The sequence below is a fragment of the Camelus bactrianus genome, chromosome 11 (assembly GCF_048773025.1).
Source record: "Camelus bactrianus isolate YW-2024 breed Bactrian camel chromosome 11, ASM4877302v1, whole genome shotgun sequence".
Taxonomy (NCBI): domain Eukaryota; kingdom Metazoa; phylum Chordata; class Mammalia; order Artiodactyla; family Camelidae; genus Camelus; species Camelus bactrianus.
Window position 1 is genome coordinate 41,810,813 of NC_133549.1, and position 18,359 is coordinate 41,829,171.

Below are 18,359 nucleotides of genomic sequence, written 5' to 3' on the forward strand. Positions count from 1 at the left end.
TCTAGAATAGGCAAATTCATAGAGATAGGAAATAGACTAGTGTTTGCCAGGGGCTAGTTGGAGGGAAATGGGGAGTGACGGCTAATAAAGAGTTTCTTTTTTTAGGTGATGAAAATGTTCTAAAATTAGATTGTGGTGGTGGTTTAATATATATGAATATACCCAAAACTGTTGAATTATACGGTGTTTGAATTAGATCTTAATAAAGCTCTTTAAAAAGCAGCAAAAAACCCTGTACAACTTTTAAACCAGAGCTGTAACAAAAATTGTCATAACTACCATAATAAAAATACTAGCATAGTTAAATCTACATCAGCATTTGCACTTAAAATTTCTGTCAGGCCCTGCTTTGCATCCTGCATTGTGAGTCTTATGCTTCCAACTTTGAAAAGCAATTTATAATATTAAAAATACCCTTCAGTGGTAGCATTCGTCATCAGACATTTTTATTTTAAAATAAGTGAGGGAAACATCTTCACAACTTCTTTATCTGTACTTGCAGTTTCCTTGCTGGTTTAGTTTCCATTGCTACTATAACAAATTACCACAAAGTTTGTAGCTAAAACAATACAAATTTATTATCTTACAGTTCTGTAAGTCAGAAATTTGACACAGGTCTCTTTGGGCTACAAAGTGTTGGCCAGGTTGTGTTCCTTTCTGGGGGCTCTAGGAGTAACTGTTTCCTTGCCTTTTTCAGCTTCTAGAGGCCACCTGTCTTCTTTGGCTTATGGCCCCTTGCTCTGTCTTAAAACCACCAGCTCTGGTTGCATCCTTCTTACTACTCTCACCTTCTACAGTCACTTTCCCCTCTGACTCTCTTTTGCTTCCCTCTTTCACTTTTAAGGACCCTTGTGATTATGTTGGGTCTACCCAGGTAATCCAGGATCATCTATCTTAAGGTCAGTTGATTTGCAACTGATTAATCCCATCTGTCACCTTTGTTACCCTCTGCCTTGTAAGCCAACATTCACAGGTTATGGGAATTAGGACCTGGACATCTTTCAGGTAATGGGTGATGTGTGTGCATTATTTTGCTACCACTCTCAGATAGTTTAACAGTGGATACTGTTAGCAGTTTTTGAGGCTGCTGCACTGGTCACTACTCTCAGGGTATGTAGCTATTTTTCCTTAATGTCTTCATATATTGTTAAAACTTTTAATTGTAAGTAAGCTTGTTTCAGTCATCTTTAAAAGTTGGGGAAAGTTGCATACGAAGGAGCATGACTTTCACCATATACTGACATCAGTCCCATTTGTCAACAGTGAATGTTCTTACTATCTTTAAAAAAACAGGTTGTAGCAGGCAGACTGTATTTTGGTTTATTTGCTTTCAATACTGTGAATATAAAACATGTATTTGTGTATTTATTTAAAATGGTTTTATACTAGCTTTTTTAAAGATAAAATTGTATTTTGTGACAGATTCAGGAAATTTCTATAGCAGAAGGAAAGTAAAGAACTCTAAGGATTGATATCTGTATTAAGTCAACTCACTAAATATAAGAAATATATATAACACCATTATTTTTTTTCTTTTAATTATAAATAATAGTTGCTTAATGTAGAATGCTTGTAAAACAGAAAAGCTCAAAAAAGTATTTTGGTATATGCAGTTCTCATTTTTTTTTTAAAAAAAAAACGTAGACACTCATGTATTTTTATATTTTTCCTAGAAAAATGAAATTATACTATATATTACTATTTGAAGCATGTTTTTTGCACTTAAAACTCACTTCTTTTTGGTTTTCATTATTATAGCCTTTGATTACACAAAAGAAGAGAGAATAGTATGATGGACCCTCCTGAACCTATCATCTAGCTCCAGCAATTATTTTGCCAATTTTCCAACTCTTTTAAAGCCAAAAGTTGGTTGTTGGTTTTTGTGTGTGTGTGTGTGTGTGTGTGTGTGTGTGTGTGTGTGTGTGCTTTTCAGATATGTGATCTCAATTTTTCCTAACAAGCACTGGGAAGTAGGGATGATTATCCTAGTAGATGGACAGGCAACATCTGAAATTGTTACTGGTGGTGATGGACTTGGGACCTGTGCTCTTTTCATAGCCTCACGGAGTCCACATATTTCATAACTGCAGATCAAAAGCAGTGTTTGTTGGTAACCTATTATCTCTCAAATATATTGTAGAAACCACATCGTTCTGCAGGAAAATGCACAGCATGCCACCAGATTCATAGCTCTGGCAAATGTTGGAAATCCAGAAAAGAAAAAGGTAAATTTTGAGTTTTTGGTGGTTGGTTAATATTCATTGTCTGCCTGATAAATGTTCCTCTTGCCCAGTTTAGCATTCAGATACTCTCTTATGTCCCAGCACTTCAGTGACTTTACTCTCTGTAATGATGCAGGAATGAAAGGTCAGGTTTCCGTGGGCCCTTTGTAGGCTATTTTAGAGAAGGGTATGGGCAAATTGGCCCAATGGAATAAAGGCAGAATTTCAAAAGAATGATATTCCTTTCTTCTCACATCTATGTGGTTGCCTCTATAGGTATTTTTCATGAGTTTGATGGTATTCTTGCTTTGCTTCTTTTAGCAACTTCATTTAGCAGAAAGAATAAAATCCTCCCAAGGATTTACCTAAGCCCTCCTTGGCGCTGGGAAATCTTAGTGATACCTGGAATCTATCTTTGTACTGAAAAACAGTGCAGGAGAATGAAAAGAGAATATACCAGAAAAGTATGTAGTTTTCCTCACTTCTCTGAGAGCATTTCTAATCTGTAGCATGGGCCAAAAGCAGGATATTGTGGATTGGGATAGCTAAGATCAGAACAATCAGTCAAGTGGGAAAATTAGTAATTTGAAGATTATCCCACTATAATATGTCATAAACAATGTACATACAAAAGATAAGCAAATTCATATTTTGTTTTTTCCATAATATCTTAAGCTTTTGAGCCCAGTGCGTTCTTAGCAAGTTGAGTTTGTAATTTTCTTAACTGCCCTTTCAGGACTGAGTATCACTCATAGTATTTTTAGTCTCTTGCTTTACTCTCAGGGATATGTTAGCCTCAGCCCTAAGCAATGCATTCTTGAAGAGTGCACATTTTAAAATTTGGCTAGTGTTATTAAATTCATTTCAAAATTTTTGTTCCAGTTTATACTTAACCAGCAGTGTATGAGTTTGTTTTCTATCCACATTCTTGTTGGGTAGTGTCAAATTTTTATTACAGTTTTTGTTATCCTGATAGACAAAGATCATATACCATTGTTAATTAGTTGCATTTCCCTGGTAGTGAGGTTAAGCATCTATTTATATCTCATGTCAAGTTTTCAGTATTTGTGCCATGAATCCAAGATTCTAGATATTTATGGGAATATTTACTTTTTTGTGACTAGTCCCGAAGAAAATTTATCAGCATATATTGGAGAAATTGTATAAAATCAGAGATAAACACTAGGTTGTCCAATTTAGTTTTCGTAAGAAAAAAAGAATGGCAGTGCAGTCGTTATTGACAAAGTACACAAAGATAAAGGACTCGGAAACAGAAGTAGTTTGTCTTGAAGGGTTATGGAGCAAGTCCTTCTGGGCCTTGCAGTGATAATTGTTTTGTGTGAGGGCTGGGGCTTAGATTAGTTGCTTGTTACTTCGTCAGCCTTCAGAGATCACTAAAATGGCATTGCTGTGGATATTGTAAACCACAGATGTGTTGGTTGCTGCTCTTTTAATCTTGCTCAGTTTTTGAAGCTTTATGTGAAATTTTCACAATAAAATAGGTTGATCGTATTTGCATAAATAGTGTTTCCCTTAATTTTATGTTTTTTTTTTCTCCAAAGTATCTTTATGCATTCAGTATCATTCCTATGAAACTAATGGATGCAGCAGAACTGGTGAAACAGCCTCCAGACGTCACTGAAAACCCTTACAGAAAATCTGGAAAGGAAGCATCCGTAGGAAAGCAAATTCCTGCTCCTGAGGTATGTTCTGATTGAGAGGTGGCATTTTCTGGGCAGGATTGCCCATTGTAGCATCCTTTTCCTGGTTATATTTTAGTTCATAAGACAAATTTCATCCCCAGAATCTAAATCTTTTTTTGCTCTCTTTGGAAAATCATGGCGGTGGTTAGAAAGCCTTGGTAGGTTTCAAGAAAGTTCAGTGTTTGTTTTTTTTTAAATGGTAATTTGGGGTTAACAGTTTCATATTTTAAGTCTTTCTTTGCCTAAACTTGGTTCATATGTTAGGGCTACACATGTGAAGTCTTTCCTTGTCTAAAGTTAGCTCTATTAACTTTTTAGGCAGGTATCTAACTGCTTGGTAGCAGTGTAATTTGCTATTTTATAATGAGTGCTAATAGGTAAATGAGATTCACTCTGAAGAAATTTTTTAATAGTAGACTTTTCTGAAATTCATTTTTTTTCCCTCACTAAAGAAAGACCATCAAGTTCCCTTACTAGTATGTATGGTCTTCTTTCTCAGACTGTTTTTCTTTATGAGCAGTCTTCTTATCTTTTTAATTAAACTTCAGTTAAGAGTTATTTGACCTGTGAAATTGTAAGACTGCATTACAGCCATACTGAGAGAGAAAGGAAAAGGAATTTGGGTGGCTTCATACTGTTCTGTTTTAGACAAGAATTGCTGCATAACTTGCATTTTAATTTGCTTTTCCAAAGGGGTGAATTTGGTGGTAGCTTGGACAAGTGTTGAGAAGTATGACTGAGAGTCCAGGCATCAGGATTGGGAAGATACTTTTCTTCTCTAGAATACGCAGCAAGGGCCAGGAGGAAAGATAGACATGACATGCATGGCAAGAATGTTCCCTTGTATGTGGACGGTGTAACAGTTAGTTTAATAACATTTACTCTTCTACCTTTGGCCATTCCAGGAGGAATCGGCCTGTCAATATTTCTTTGATTTAAATGAAAAGCAAGGAAGGAAGCGTTCATCTTCAGGCAGAGAGAGCAAATCTTCTCCTCACCCAAAGCAGCCTCGCAAACCTCGTAAGTACCTCCATTCCAGAGGTCTCTTACCTGAACAATAACTATTATTTTGGGTCTTGTTTGGGAAGCAGCATTGCTAAGAAAGCCTCTTCTGGCAGAAGAAGATTGTATATTCAGTCATTAGACCAATAGTAAATAGAATAGAATAGAATTTTTAAAATAAATAAATTAAATTAAATTAAATTCAGATATGGCCTGACTTTGAGGCTAAGGCTATTTCTGTAAGAACTATGGAAAAAGCTTCTTTCCTTCGTGTCTGTCAAACATGAGATTAGAAGCCTACAAAACCAATGTAGGTGCGTAAAATAATAGAATAATCAAACTAGTAGACAAGATTTATGGCTGTTTCATTGAGATCCTCTTTCTCCACCCTCTTGTTTCAAAGATGAAGAAGCTGACTTTGGGAGGGTAAACTGACTCCCAGGGTCATGTTGCTAGCTAGTGGCATAGTGGAACTAGAACTGGGGCTCCAGACACCCAGTTGAATGTTCTTTAATTGCAGCTGGTTGCCAGTTACATGCTGTTGTAGTCAATATGTGGTTATCACTTGTGGATCACCTACCTATGGATTGGTTACAAATTTGGAACTCTTAATAGAGGTTTAGTTTTATTGCTAATACTGATGGGGGCAGGGATCAAGTAGACCCAGCCTGTCGTGCAGTGCTGTATCTGTACCAGTCTTTGCAGGATAGAGATCAGACAGGGCTGAGTTTATAGGGTAGTTATATGCTGGAGGGCTTAACATTTGTCTTTCTTCCACATGAAGCTCAGCCTCCAGGACCCTGCTGGTTTTGCCTTGCCAGCCCTGAAGTGGAAAAGCATTTGGTGGTCAACATTGGGACACATGTGAGTTACTTCCATGGACCTTTTACAGAGAAGGAGATGTTTTCTATTAACTTTATTGAGTCAGTTTACATAAATCATAAAATTAGCCTACTTTAAGTGTACAATTCAGTGATTTTTAGTAAGCTTACCGATTGTACAACTATCATATAATACAGTTTTAGAACATGTTCATCCCTCCAGTAAGATTCCTCATGCCCAGTTACAGTTAGTCCCCATTCCCACCGTAAGCCCTGGGCAACCATTAGTCTGCTTTCTGTCTCCATTTCTGTCTGGACATTTCAGATAAATGGAATCATATAATGTGTGGTCTTTGTCTCTGGCTTCTTTTCCTTAGCATAATATTCTTGAGGCCCAGTCATGTAGTATGTGTTAGTTTTCTGTTCCTTCTTCTCATCAAGGAGTATTCCATTGTATGGATAGACTACATTTTGTCTATTTATTCAGTTGATGGACATTTGAATTGTTTCCGCTTTACAGCTATTAGTGAACATTTGCAAAATGTCTCTGTGTGAACATGTTTTTTTAAATTGAAGTGTAGTTGATTTATGATGTGTTAGTTTGAGATATACACAAAGTGATTTAGTTATACACACACACAGAGACACAGACACAGACACATACATATATATTCTATTTCAGCTTCTTTTCCATTACAGGTTATTGCAAGATATTGGATATACTTCCCTGTGCTATACAGTAGGTCCTTTTTTAAAGCTTTTTTTTTAAAGCTTATTTTTGGTGGAGGCGGTTAGGTTTATTTATTTTTTTCAGTGGAGAAACTGGGGATTGAACCCAGGACCTCCTGCATGCAAGGCATGCACTCTACCACTGAGCAATACCCTCCCCCTATCTATTTTATATGTAATAGTGTATATATCTTAATCTGAAACTCCTAATTTATCCCTCCCCACCCCCTGTCCTCTTTGGTAACCATTTGTTTTCTATGTCTGTAAGTCTATTTCTGCTTTGTAAATAAGTGTTTTTTTGTTTGTTTGTTTGTTTGTTTTTTAGTTTCCACATATAAATGATACCATTTGATATTTGTCTTTTTCTGTCTAACTTATGTCACTTACTATGATAATCTCTGGGTCCATCCATGTTGCTGCAAATGGCATTTTTTTTAATCACTAAGTAATATTCCATTATATATGTATACCATATCTTCTTTATCCATTCATCTGTAGGTGGACATTTAGGTTGCTTCCATGTCTTGGCTATTGCAAACAGTGCTGCTATGAACATTAGGGTGCATGTATCTTTTCGAATTAGAGTTTTCTCAAGATATATGCCCAGGAGGGGGATTGCTGAATCATATGGTAACTATTTTTAGTTTTTTTAAGGAACCTCCATACTGTCCTCCATAGTGGCTGCACCAAATTTCATTCCCACTAACAGTGTAGTTGGGTTCCTTTTTCTCCACACCCTCTCCATCTTTTATTATTTGCAGACTTTTTAATGATGGCTGTTGTGACTGGTGTAAGGTGCCTATTAGTATGCCTTCTTTGGAAAAATGTCTCTTTAGGTCTTCTGCTCATTTTTTGATTGGGTTGTTTGGTTTTTTGATACTAAGCTGTATGAGCTGTTTGTATACTTTGGAAATTAATCCTTTGTCAGTTGCATTGTTTGCAATTATTTTCTCCCATTCCATACTTTGTCTTTGCGTCTTGTTTATGATTTCCTTTGCTCTGTAAAAGCTTTCAATTTAATTAAAAATGTAATTTTTTCATTTTTGCTTTTCATTACTCTAGGATACAGATCCAAAGAAAATAATGTCAAAGAGTGTTCTACCTATGTTTTTCCTTAGGAGTTATAGAGTATGCTGTCTTATATTTAATCCATTTAATGTAAGACTTTAATTCATTTTGAGTTTATTTTTGTATATGGTGTTAGAGAATGTTCTAATTTCATTCTTTTACATGTAGCTGTTCAGTTTTCCCAGTACCACTTATTGAAGAGACTGTCTTTTCTTCACTGTATATATTTGCCTCCTTTGTTGTAGATTAATTGGCCTTAAGTGTGTGGGTTTACTTCTCGGCTTTCTATCCTGTTCTGTTGATCTATGTGTCTCTTTTCGTGCCAGTACCATACTGTTTTAATTATCGTAGCTTTGTAGTATAGTCTGAAGTCTGGGAGTGTGATTCCTCCAGTTCTGTTATTCTTTCTCAAGATTGTTTTGGCTATTCAGATCTATTGTGTTTCCATACAAATTAAAAATTTTTTGTTCCATTCTGTGAAAAACAATGCCATTGGTAATTTGATAGGGATTGCATTGAATCTGTATATTGCCTTGAGTAGTATTATAATTTTAACAGTATTGATTCTTCCAGTCCAAGAACATGGTATATCTTAGTCATCTTCCAGCTTTGTCATCAGCATCTTACAGTTTTCCAAATAAAGTCTTGCCTCCTTAGGTAGTTTTATTCTTAGGTGTTTTATTCTTTTTGATGTGATAGTAAATGGATTGTTTCCTTAATTTCTTTTCTAATATTTTATTGTTAATATATAGAAATGCAGCAGATTTCTGTATTTAATTTTATATCCTGTAACTTTACCAAATTCATTGATGAGCTCTAGTAGTTTTTTGGTGGTGTCTTTAGGGTTTTCTATGTATAGTATCATGTCATGCAGTCATGGTTTTACTTCTTTTCCAATTTGGATTCCTTTGGTTTCTTTTTCTTCTCTGATTGCTGTGGCTAGGATTTCTAAAACTATGTTGAATAAAAGTGGTGAGAGTCGTCATCCTTATCTTGTTCCTGATCTTAGAGGAAATGCTTTCAGCTTTCCACCTTTGAGTAGGATGTGAGCTGTGGGTTTGTCATATGTGGCCTTTATTATGTTGAGGTATGTTCCCACTTGATCCTGGCATATGATCCTTTTAATGTATTGTTGGAGTTGATTTGCTAATTAGTATTTTGTTGAGGGTTTTTGCACCTATGTTCATCAATTATACTGGACTGTAATTTTCTCTTTTTGTGATATCTTTTTCTGGTTTTGGTATCAGGGTGATGATGGCCCCATAGAATGAGTTTGGAAGTGTTACTTCTCTGCAATTTTTTAGAATAGTTTCTGAAAGATAGGCAATAGCTCTTCTCTAAATATTTGGTAGAATTCTCCTGTGAAGCCATCTGGTCCTGGACTTCTATTTGTTGGGAATTTTTAAATTACTGATTCAATTTCAGTACTGGTAATTAGTCTGTTCATATTTTCTGTTTCTTCCTGGTTCAGTCTTGGGAGATTGTACCTTTCTAAGAATTTGTCTATTTCTTCTAGGTTGTCCATTTTATTGGCCTATCATTGCTTGTAGTAGCCTCTTATGATTTTATGTTGTTCCTTTGTCTGGAACATATTCCTCTGCCTCCTCATTTTGTCTAAATTTCTATTTGTATTTTTATGTACGTGGTAGGTTAGTTAAGTTTCTTGACCTTGGATAAATGGCCCTCTGTAGGATACGTCCTATGGGTCCTAGCAATGCACTCCCCTCTTGTCACCCAAGGGCCAGAGGCTAGCTGGTCCCAATGGTAGGGTCTGACCTATGTTTGCAGACTCATTCTGCAGGCTGCAGGATCATAGTTTTCTTGCTTCTGGTGTCTGCCTAATGGTAGGTGAGGCTGGTCTAGAGGCTTGTGCCGGCTTCCTGGTGGGAGGGGCTGGTGTCTGTCCACTGGTGGGTGGAGCTGGGTCTTGGCCCTCTGGTAAGCAAGGCCTTGTTTGGGAGTGTGTCTTGAGTTGGCTGTGGGCTCAGGAAGTCTTCAGGCAGTCTGCTGATGGGAGGGGATGTATCCCCACCCAGTTAGTTGTTTGGCCTGAGGTGTCCCAGCCCTGGAGCCTACCAGGATGTTGGGTGGGGCCAGGTCTTGGTACTAATGACCCAGGCAAGATGTCAGCCTCCAGGAAGGAGAGTTCATGCAGATGAATACTCCCGAAATGTCTGCCAACATGTCTGTGTCCTGAGAGTGAGCCACAGCCACCCTGTGCCTTCCCAGGAGACCCTCCAAGACCAGTAAGTAGGCCTGGCCAGGGTCCCATGAAATTATGGCTTTTGCCCTTGGTCCTGGTGAGCATAAGATTTTGTGTGCATCATTTAGTAGTGAAGTCCCTATTTCCCCGAGTCCCATGGAGCTCATACAGTTAAGCTCTGCTGGCCTTCAAAGCCATATACTCTGGGGGCTCCTCTTCCTGGTGCCGGACCCCCGGGTTAGGGAGCCTAATGTGGGGCTTAGAACTCTCACTTCTGTGGGGGAATCTCTGCAATACAGTTTTTCTCCAATTTGTGGGTTGCCCCCTGGGGTGTATGGAATTTGATTATATTGCGACTCTGTCCCTCCTACCTGTCTTGTTGTGATTTCTTCTTTATGTCTTTAGTTATGGAAGATCATTTCCAGTAGGTTCCAGTCTTTTACTGATGATTGTTCTGCAGTTAGTTGTGATTTTGTGAGTGTGTTTGTGAGAGGAGGTGAGCTCTGGCTCCTTCTTGAACATATGTTTTCATTTCTTTTTGGCTGGACACCTAAGAAGTGGAATTGCTTGTAGATTTGTGTTTCATTTTTTTTAAGAAACTGCCAAGCTATTTTCCAAAATGGCTGTATTGTCTTGTTTTCCCACCAGCAATGTATGAGGGTTCCTGTTTTTCTACATCCTTGCCAACATTTGTTATTGTCTGTCTTTTTTGATTATAGCAGTTCTCCTGTAGTTTAATAGAGCCAGTTTCAAAAGCTTGGTCCCTCCTTGCCTCCTCTCTGACGAATAGGTGTGGATCTCCTGGGGTGCTACTCTTATATAATCCTTGAACTTTCTGTATTTTTAGTCCATACTACTTGGGAGTGATGAGTTGCTTTTATTAATTACTATTTAAAACAGGGATTTTCTTTGTCCCGAAAAAGGGATCCTTTGTTGCCTATATATTCATATTGGGTTAAAAATGTTGGTATTCTTATATCTTCAGGTTTAGAACTTTGCATTTGTTAATTTTTATCTATAGCAATTATGTAAGGTTGGGACTGATTCATAGTAACTAATTATATAAAAGACTAGAGTAATAGATTCTGTTTTGCCTAGTAGTAGAGGATATAACTTTCTAATGACAGGAATACCTACATCCACATTCCTGGTATGGGTATCTGGGAACCCAAGATGATAATTATAAAGTTGCCCAGTAAGCACTGAATCAGACTATGAGAACTGGATGATCTAGAGGGTGATTTTACTCAGGCTGTGAAAAACTGATGAACTATGTGTGTCTCACAGTAAAGTCATCTGGCTTCAGATTTCCTCAGATACTTTTCCTTGGGCAGGGCTTGATTAGGTATTAAGTAATATTTACTAGGCTTTGACCCTCATTTCTCTGGGACCCATATTGACAAGTATCCTTTTTCATTCACTTAGAATGAAGAAAGCTTAATTTTCACAGTACATTTGCACCTTAGTCACCCATGACTAGATCGGCTTTTTCCCAAGGTTCCTGAGGGAAATATTTACAAACATTTCTTAGCATGTGATGCTTCTGCAGACAGATACTTTCATCTGGTTTTCATTGATTTGTTCTAATTTTGGTTTCTGGGGATGGCCTTTTCTTTAACTTATCCTGACAATCCTGACTGAGGGCCCTTTCCTGAGGCCTCCTATAGACTGACCAGAGCCTCAGTGTCATCTTACACTCTTAAGTCATATCCTTCTCCTGCCATTGTTGTTTCTGACAGAGGAGTCCCAGTCTTAATTTGTGTGTCTTGGTCATTGGCACACTCCTTTCTTTAGAGGGAGGACTTATGGGGTCAAGGCCTGCAACACAGTTGGGCCAGGAAGCCTGTGGATGAAGCCTTAAGTGAGAAGCAAACTTGAAAAGTTCTTGCTTTTACAGGGATGCCCTTTTTGGATTATCTCTCTTGGACCTTGTTTTCCTCCTTGGGTTAGTTTATTCCATCGTTCTTTCCCACACAATTTGTATGGTAAGACAGACTTCAGACTGCCTTCTGTTTGGAAAGCTTCAATAGGTTCACAGTGCAGGGGAAAGAGATTTGGATTAGGTGACTTGGCTCTGTGCTGCTCTGGGCCACTGGGAGAAATGGCCTTTTCTTGCAGTTCACCCTTCTGTTGCCCAGGGTATCTGACTCAGGGTCTGAGCCTGGGGGATAATAAAGGAAATGTGTTTGCTTCTCATCTCAGCTTGAAGCTAGAGAGACAAAATGCATTTCTGGTGTTAATTGTGGCCTAGCTTGGTAGCCCAAATAGGAGGTCACATGAGGATTTTAGTCTAGTCTGCCTAGTAATCACGTTTACATTTACCTGTGCTGTTCTTTGTTGATAGAAACCTTTTGGGAACCTCTGGTGACCTGTGGGTGTCTGGCAAAGGGTTTGGTGTCCCTTCTTGTAACTATTCCTCTTGATCTCCTTTCACTACTTCCTTCCCCTGGTTTTCTCAGTCTTTGCCCTGCCTTCCTCAAGGGATATACGTGGAACTGTGCTGATGGCCCATGGCTACAAATTGGTAAAAGGATGGGTGGACTGCTAAGAGATCAGACTAACTACTGCAAAATCCATGCATTTTACTGGGGGAGAAACATTCATTGAGGTCCTATTTATACATTTGAGATATAATTGGAGGTAACCCAAGTACAAAACAGATTAGAAGGCGAGAGTTTGAAAGGGAGGGAGGAGACTGGGCAAGAACTGAAAAGTCCTGCCTCCAGGGGTGCTACTTAGTCTAGACCAGGAACCTTCTTCAGTAGCCTCGATGCACATCACAATATAAAAACTATGGTGGTAACCTCCCTGACATAAAGGAAAGGCTAGAAAACTCAGGCTTCTAGAGTAACTTTTTAAAACAAACACAGTGAAAAATGGTTATTTTAAAAATTTTAAAAATATTTTAGTGCTTATGAGGTTTTGATAAACTTTTGTCTTTTGGGAAATTAACTCTGAACACAGCTACATGTGTTCAGTCTTCTGCCAAGTAGATCATAGATGATCATGCTTTAGTTTCTGATACCTATCCTGTAACTCTATTGAACTTTCTCAGTGTGCATGAAAAATAAATGACTCTTTCCTTCAGCCTTGACTTCAAACCCACCACTCTAAAGCTATCATTTGGATTTTTTTTTCTAAAGCTCTAGTACCTTCATTTGCCTGCATCAATATTCACTGGCCCTTTCTCTACTCACTCAGTGTCTTCCTTCAAAGAAAGTCCGAGTAGTAGAGCAGTCTTGCACGTTTAGGTTTTGGCAGAAATATTTTTAGCTGCTATTTAGCTGCCGACATCCATTGTAGGGAAGCATAGTTTTCTTTGGTATACCTGAGTTTGAGGTTTCTCCTTCTTCCTCCCACCCCATTAGATTATATGTGCTTTCATTTTGTAGAGGTTAGTCAGCAACTTAAGGCTGTAGGGACATTGGATGCTAATCACATCATCTTAGCCTTTTTCGTGAGCCCAGGGGTTGTAGTTAGGGGTGGGATTAGATGCCACTGAAGGGAAGGTGGTCATTTTGAAGTCAGAAATGATGTCTTTATGTGGCTGAAGGTGACAGTAACTGAAAAAATTTGTTTTCAAGTTTGGAGCCTGGAAGGGGAAAATGAACTGTTTATTTCCACCTCCTTCAGCTCTGGTGTGTTTGTTGCCAAAAGCCTATCTATATGCTGTTCATTTGTTCCCAGCTTATTGGATACTTGCAGAGAAATTTGTTGTATCTAATCTTGTTCTTCAGCAGGTACTTGAGAAAATTGGTGTTATTACCTCTAAAATCAGATTTTACAAGTGGAGAATTTCTACTGATAGCCTCTTGACTACTTTTTTCCACACCCTCGGGCTCACTATTTGTAAAGGCTTTTCTCTCTGGAGAATCACACGTGTGGTATTGACGTCTCGCTTCTGTGTGCTTCCTCTTCAGTGCTACCTTGCCCTGGCCAAAGGAGGCTTATCTGATGATCATGTCCTCATCCTGCCCATTGGACACTACCAGTCAGTGGTGGAGCTTTCAGCAGAGGTGGTGGAAGAGGTGGAGAAGTATAAGGCTACACTGAGGCGGTTCTTTAAGAGTCGAGGGAAATGCTGTGTTCTATTTGAGAGAAATTTTAAGAGCCATCACCTCCAGCTACAGGTAGGTGGTCTCTGCCTAGGAACTTGGAAGGGCTGTATGGGGACCTGGATATTGATAAATATTTAAGAAATGTTAATTTAATTCTTATTTTTAATTAATGCTTAAATACCTGATTCTAATATAAGATTAAGTATTTAAATATTTAATTTAGTATTTAAATATTTAACATGAATCTTTATATTAATATATAATGTTCATTTAAAAGGTTAAAGAGTCTCTGGTGATAACTCCAGAGATTTCACAGGGAAGTGAACGGTCAATACAAGCAAACAGCACAGACAGTAAGTGCCTTATGAGAAAGGGAGTGGGTAGTTGAGGAAAGTTCCAAGAAAGATTTGGGCCTTGATAGGTAGAGCTTGGAAGAGAGTGGGTGTTTTGTGTGCAGCCCAGCATGAATGACAGCTCAGAGGTAGGAAATAGTCTCAGAGCCTGCAAAGGGCTCACAGCTCAGAAATTCAGATTGTTATGGATAATTTGTAGTTGTGGTAGTTTTCTTTCTGGCACATTTGTTAAGTTTTCAGATGGGCCTGACTCTGCCACATATATCATATAGGAGCTGGCAAAGGCTTGATGACAGAGAGATCTCTTCCTAGCCTTTCCCGTATCACAGATAGGCTCCCACATGTGGCAGGCAATCTCATAAGTTTAAGTCCTTACAGGCAGGCTGATGTAGACCTGTCTGGCCTGAGGAGAAATCTTGGCTGAGGGGTGTTTCCCCACCCCTGTGATGGATTTGCTACTTCTCAGGGACTGTGCAGAAAGCATTACCTCTCTGGGACCTGCTCAAAGAATTTCTCCTATCCCCCTGCAACCCCCCAAGGTCGTTCCTGTACCACTCAGCCGCTGCACTACTGATGACATTAAAGATGCCTTCATTACTCAGGCACAGGAGCAACAGATAGAGCTGTTGGAAATCCCAGAGCACTCTGACATCAAGCAGGTAAAACAGGAGGGGAAGGTGGTATTCAGAGAGAAGTAAAGACCTGATTTCTGACATGTTGAGCCTGAGGTACTATCAAGGCATTCAAAAAATGTTAAATAGGCAGGTGACAGCCGGGTACTAGAGCACAGGGTGTTGATTAGACTGCAGACAAAGATGGCATTATAACAATGCCTCAGTGCTTTCCTGGGAAGAACAAGAAGTTAGAAATTTCCTGAGACAGGAACTTAGAAAGGTGGGTGCCACTGGGGGGATCTTTATAATAGCTGCCATTTTGGCCTTTTATACTCTTGTTCCATTTAGTGTCTTGGGATCCGTATCTGCTCAAATCCTTTTTCTTATACTTCTAAATTGAATTCCTTGCCAGATTAAAGCTTTTAAGAGATGAGCTAGGATTTTCGATTTTTAAAGCACAAATTGCATGTCCTCATACTACTCTGTTTACTTTAGATTGCACAGCCAGGAGCAGCATATTTTTATGTTGAACTAGACACAGGAGAGAAACTTTTCCATAGAATTAAAAAGAATTTCCCTTTGCAGTTTGGAAGGTTTGTATATTTTTCTTATTTTAAATGTGTTTTCGCTAGACCTACTCTGAACCAAGTAGTGGGCTGCATGGCCAATTGAATAAAAAGCCGAACAAGAAACAATCCTTGCCCCAAGGAACCAGGAGTCTTAGGGCAAGTCAGGTATTTATGTATGTGACAATAATGTAATGCAGAATGTAGAAAATACCATAAGAAAGTTTTGAGGAATGATGTACTTTAGACATTCAGAGAAGGGAAAGCTCATTTCTGCTTGGTGGAAGGCGTCATGACAGGGCTGAAGTGGAGCCTGAAAGATAGATTTAGAGGGTAAGCGTTGGCATGTGAGCATTCTAGCCTAAGGGAGGAATATGCTACCATTAATAAACGTATGCTCTGTGCTAGACACAGTGCCAAGAACTTTCCATGCATTGCTTCATTTAATCTTACCAACTCTGTAGGGTAGGTACTGTCAGCCCAATTTACCAGTGTGGAGAATGAGGCTCTGGAGCAGTGCCCAATAGAACTTTCCACAATGATGGGCATGTTCTGTGAATCTACACTGTCCAAACAGTAATCATAGCTATATCAGTAATGACTAGTGAGCACTTGAAATGTGGCTAATGTGGCTGAGGATATCAATTTTTAACTTAATTGCAATTAGATAGGATTAAATTTAAATACCTGTGTCTGGCTAGTGGCTTCTATAGTGGACAGCATGGCTCTAGAGTGGTTAAGGAGCTTGTCCATGGTCACACAATGACCTGACCTGCTGGACCCCAAAATGTGAGGTCTTAACCTCATTACTCTGTAGTGTCCTAGAAGTCTGGATGAGGCTTCAGAAATTTCTGCTCCTCATATCATGCAGAACATGATGCAAAACCGTACAGGGAGTGGTATAAATTAGGCAAAGACTGAAGGCAGGAATTTGCTGACAAGAAGAGAAAGAGTATGGAGGGGAGCTGAAAATATGCAGAATAGATTATCTGATGCTGGTGTCTGTGATTTGCAGCAGTTTTTTCCCCCTAGTTAGAACTGAGCTTGGAGTCAACTTTGAACCCTTTCGGACCAATTTGGAAAGCCCCCAAGAGATTGCCACTATTGGATATGTCCAGAAAATGTAGTCTACATTTTCAAAAAGATAATTAATAAATGAGAACAAGTGTGTCAGGAGCTTCAGACATCTGACATTATCTTTGTGTTGCTGTTTCAGCTACAGGCACAGTTGTGGACACTGATGACATGGACACATGACTGCAGACATGCACAGGCACATAAGCTCACACAAGAGAGATTCTTTAAAGGATTTTGTGCTCTTGATAGTTGATTATATTTTCAACATTGAGTATTTTTCAAAATAGTGACTTGTAGTTACATAGCATTTCATAGTTAACAGAATATTTGAGAAAACATCTTTTTTTCCTGCTATATGAGAGGGTTGGTTCTATCTTCATTTTACAGGTGAAGAGGTAGGCTCACAGTCTGCCCAGGGAACTAGAACTTGAGCTTAGGTCCTTTGACTTTTAGAAGTTTCATGTAATTTGTTTTCGACCTGTTTACTGTAGCTTCAAAGTGGAAAGTGAACAATATATATGTGTACAAATAGAGTTATTTCTAATCTATCAAAATAAGTAAAATGGAAAGCGGTGGCATTTAGGAGGTAGCTTGTGTGTGTGGTTGTTTGTTGCCATGGAGCCTGTGCTGTTGTGCCTCTGTAGGCCCAAGTGTGCTAGGAGGAGAGGCAGAAAGTCAAAGTGAGTTGATACCAGGTGCCTGACTTTTGACCATGCCCTCAGCAAACTCCTGGCCTAAGTGAGATGACAAAACAAGAGTTTAAGGCAGGGTGTAATCACAGCTAGTTTGGTGCTTTGTGTTACCTCCATATATCAGAAAACCCTTATTTTGCATTTCATAGGTGAGGAAATCAAAACACAGAGACGAAGTAATCTGTTCAAGTCATAGCACGTGGCAAAGCTAGGAATGGAATCCAGTGTCTGATCTTTCTGATACCAAGGCCTGACCACTTTCTACTGTGTCATGTTGCTTCTCTAGGTACCAACAATGTAGTTCCAAGCTGTTCTGAGAAGTAAATGGGACTTGAGGGGTTAGAGAAGAGTAAGACCTGAGCTGGTCACTTAAAACAGGTGTGATTTTGATAGAATGGCAGAGATGGCATTCAGGGCAGAGAAAATGGTATGAGCAAAGTCAGAGGAATTTGCATACCTTCTTTGGGTGATGCTGAGGAGAGCTCTCTGGCTGGAGGGGAATAATGGAAGGAGGGGGTTTGGGGCTGACACTGTTTGTTTTGACTTCTTTGTGTTCTTTCTGCAGGGAGGTTCTGGCCAGTGAAGCCATTCTTAATATTCCTGACAAGTCTGACTGGAGGCAGTGTCAGAGCAGCAAGGAAGAGGAGGAGACCCTGGCTCACCGCTTCCGGAAAGACTTTGAGCCCTTTGACTTCACTCTGGATGACTAAGCAAAGGGAAAAGCACTATATGAACTTCACAGGAAGTAATAGCAGCCTGTTTTTTAAGAAATTGCAGTCTCCCGTGGGGACTGTTACCCTGCCTCTTTTTTGTGTATTCCCATGGAACCTGCCTGCAGCAAGAGGCCTAAGATTGAATATTTTTTGAAAAAGTCTCATTCTAGGATGAAGATCTTATGTTAAAAGCATGTCTGTCATCCAGCTCCAAGTACCGCTTGTGTTTATGAACATTTTCAAAAACATTTAAACTATCAAATAAAATCCAAATGCTTGCTTTTTCAGGGTTGGGAAGTATCTTGTGTTCATGTTACCTATAACCATTGAAATGAAGTAGTGTGTGGTAATAGTAGGAGGGGCCAGGGCTTTAGGCCCAGCTGTTATCCCAGGATCTTACAGGTAGCTTCTCTCTCAGCACCCAGGATGGAGAAGGGACCCACAGCCTTTGTCGTTTTTCTCTCATAGCATTCATCTTACTGATATAAAAGAGCTCACTCAGTCCTTCAGCAAATATTTAACTCCTGTGTGCATGCAT

At 39.0% G+C, this 18,359-nt stretch overlaps 1 protein-coding gene and 2 non-coding genes across 8 annotated transcripts in view; 2 read left to right on the forward strand and 1 right to left on the reverse strand.

Annotated features, from left to right (window-relative positions):
- Nucleotides 1-18,108, forward strand: part of CWF19L1 (CWF19 like cell cycle control factor 1) — a 28,061-nt gene extending 9,953 nt beyond the window's left edge. For 2 of the 6 annotated variants that reach the window (XM_010971052.3, XM_074373767.1), the window contains 8 exons: nucleotides 2,141-2,225; nucleotides 3,785-3,925; nucleotides 4,831-4,945; nucleotides 5,712-5,791; nucleotides 13,669-13,878; nucleotides 14,699-14,818; nucleotides 15,269-15,366; nucleotides 17,674-18,108. In XM_010971052.3, coding sequence (XP_010969354.2) covers nucleotides 2,141-2,225; nucleotides 3,785-3,925; nucleotides 4,831-4,945; nucleotides 5,712-5,791; nucleotides 13,669-13,878; nucleotides 14,699-14,818; nucleotides 15,269-15,366; nucleotides 17,674-17,818 — 994 coding nt within the window. In that variant the 3' untranslated portion in view covers nucleotides 17,819-18,108. The other 4 variants (XR_012510176.1, XM_074373768.1, XM_074373766.1 and 1 more) reach the window with 4 other exon arrangements.
- On the reverse strand, nucleotides 6,563-6,635 carry TRNAA-UGC (transfer RNA alanine (anticodon UGC)). The gene has a single exon. It is a non-coding gene; the product is annotated as a tRNA-Ala (tRNA).
- On the forward strand, nucleotides 14,357-14,504 carry LOC123613172 (small nucleolar RNA SNORA12). Its single transcript, XR_006720520.1, has one exon. It is a non-coding gene; the product is annotated as a small nucleolar RNA SNORA12 (small nucleolar RNA).
- Nucleotides 18,109-18,359: the final 251 nt, after the last annotated feature.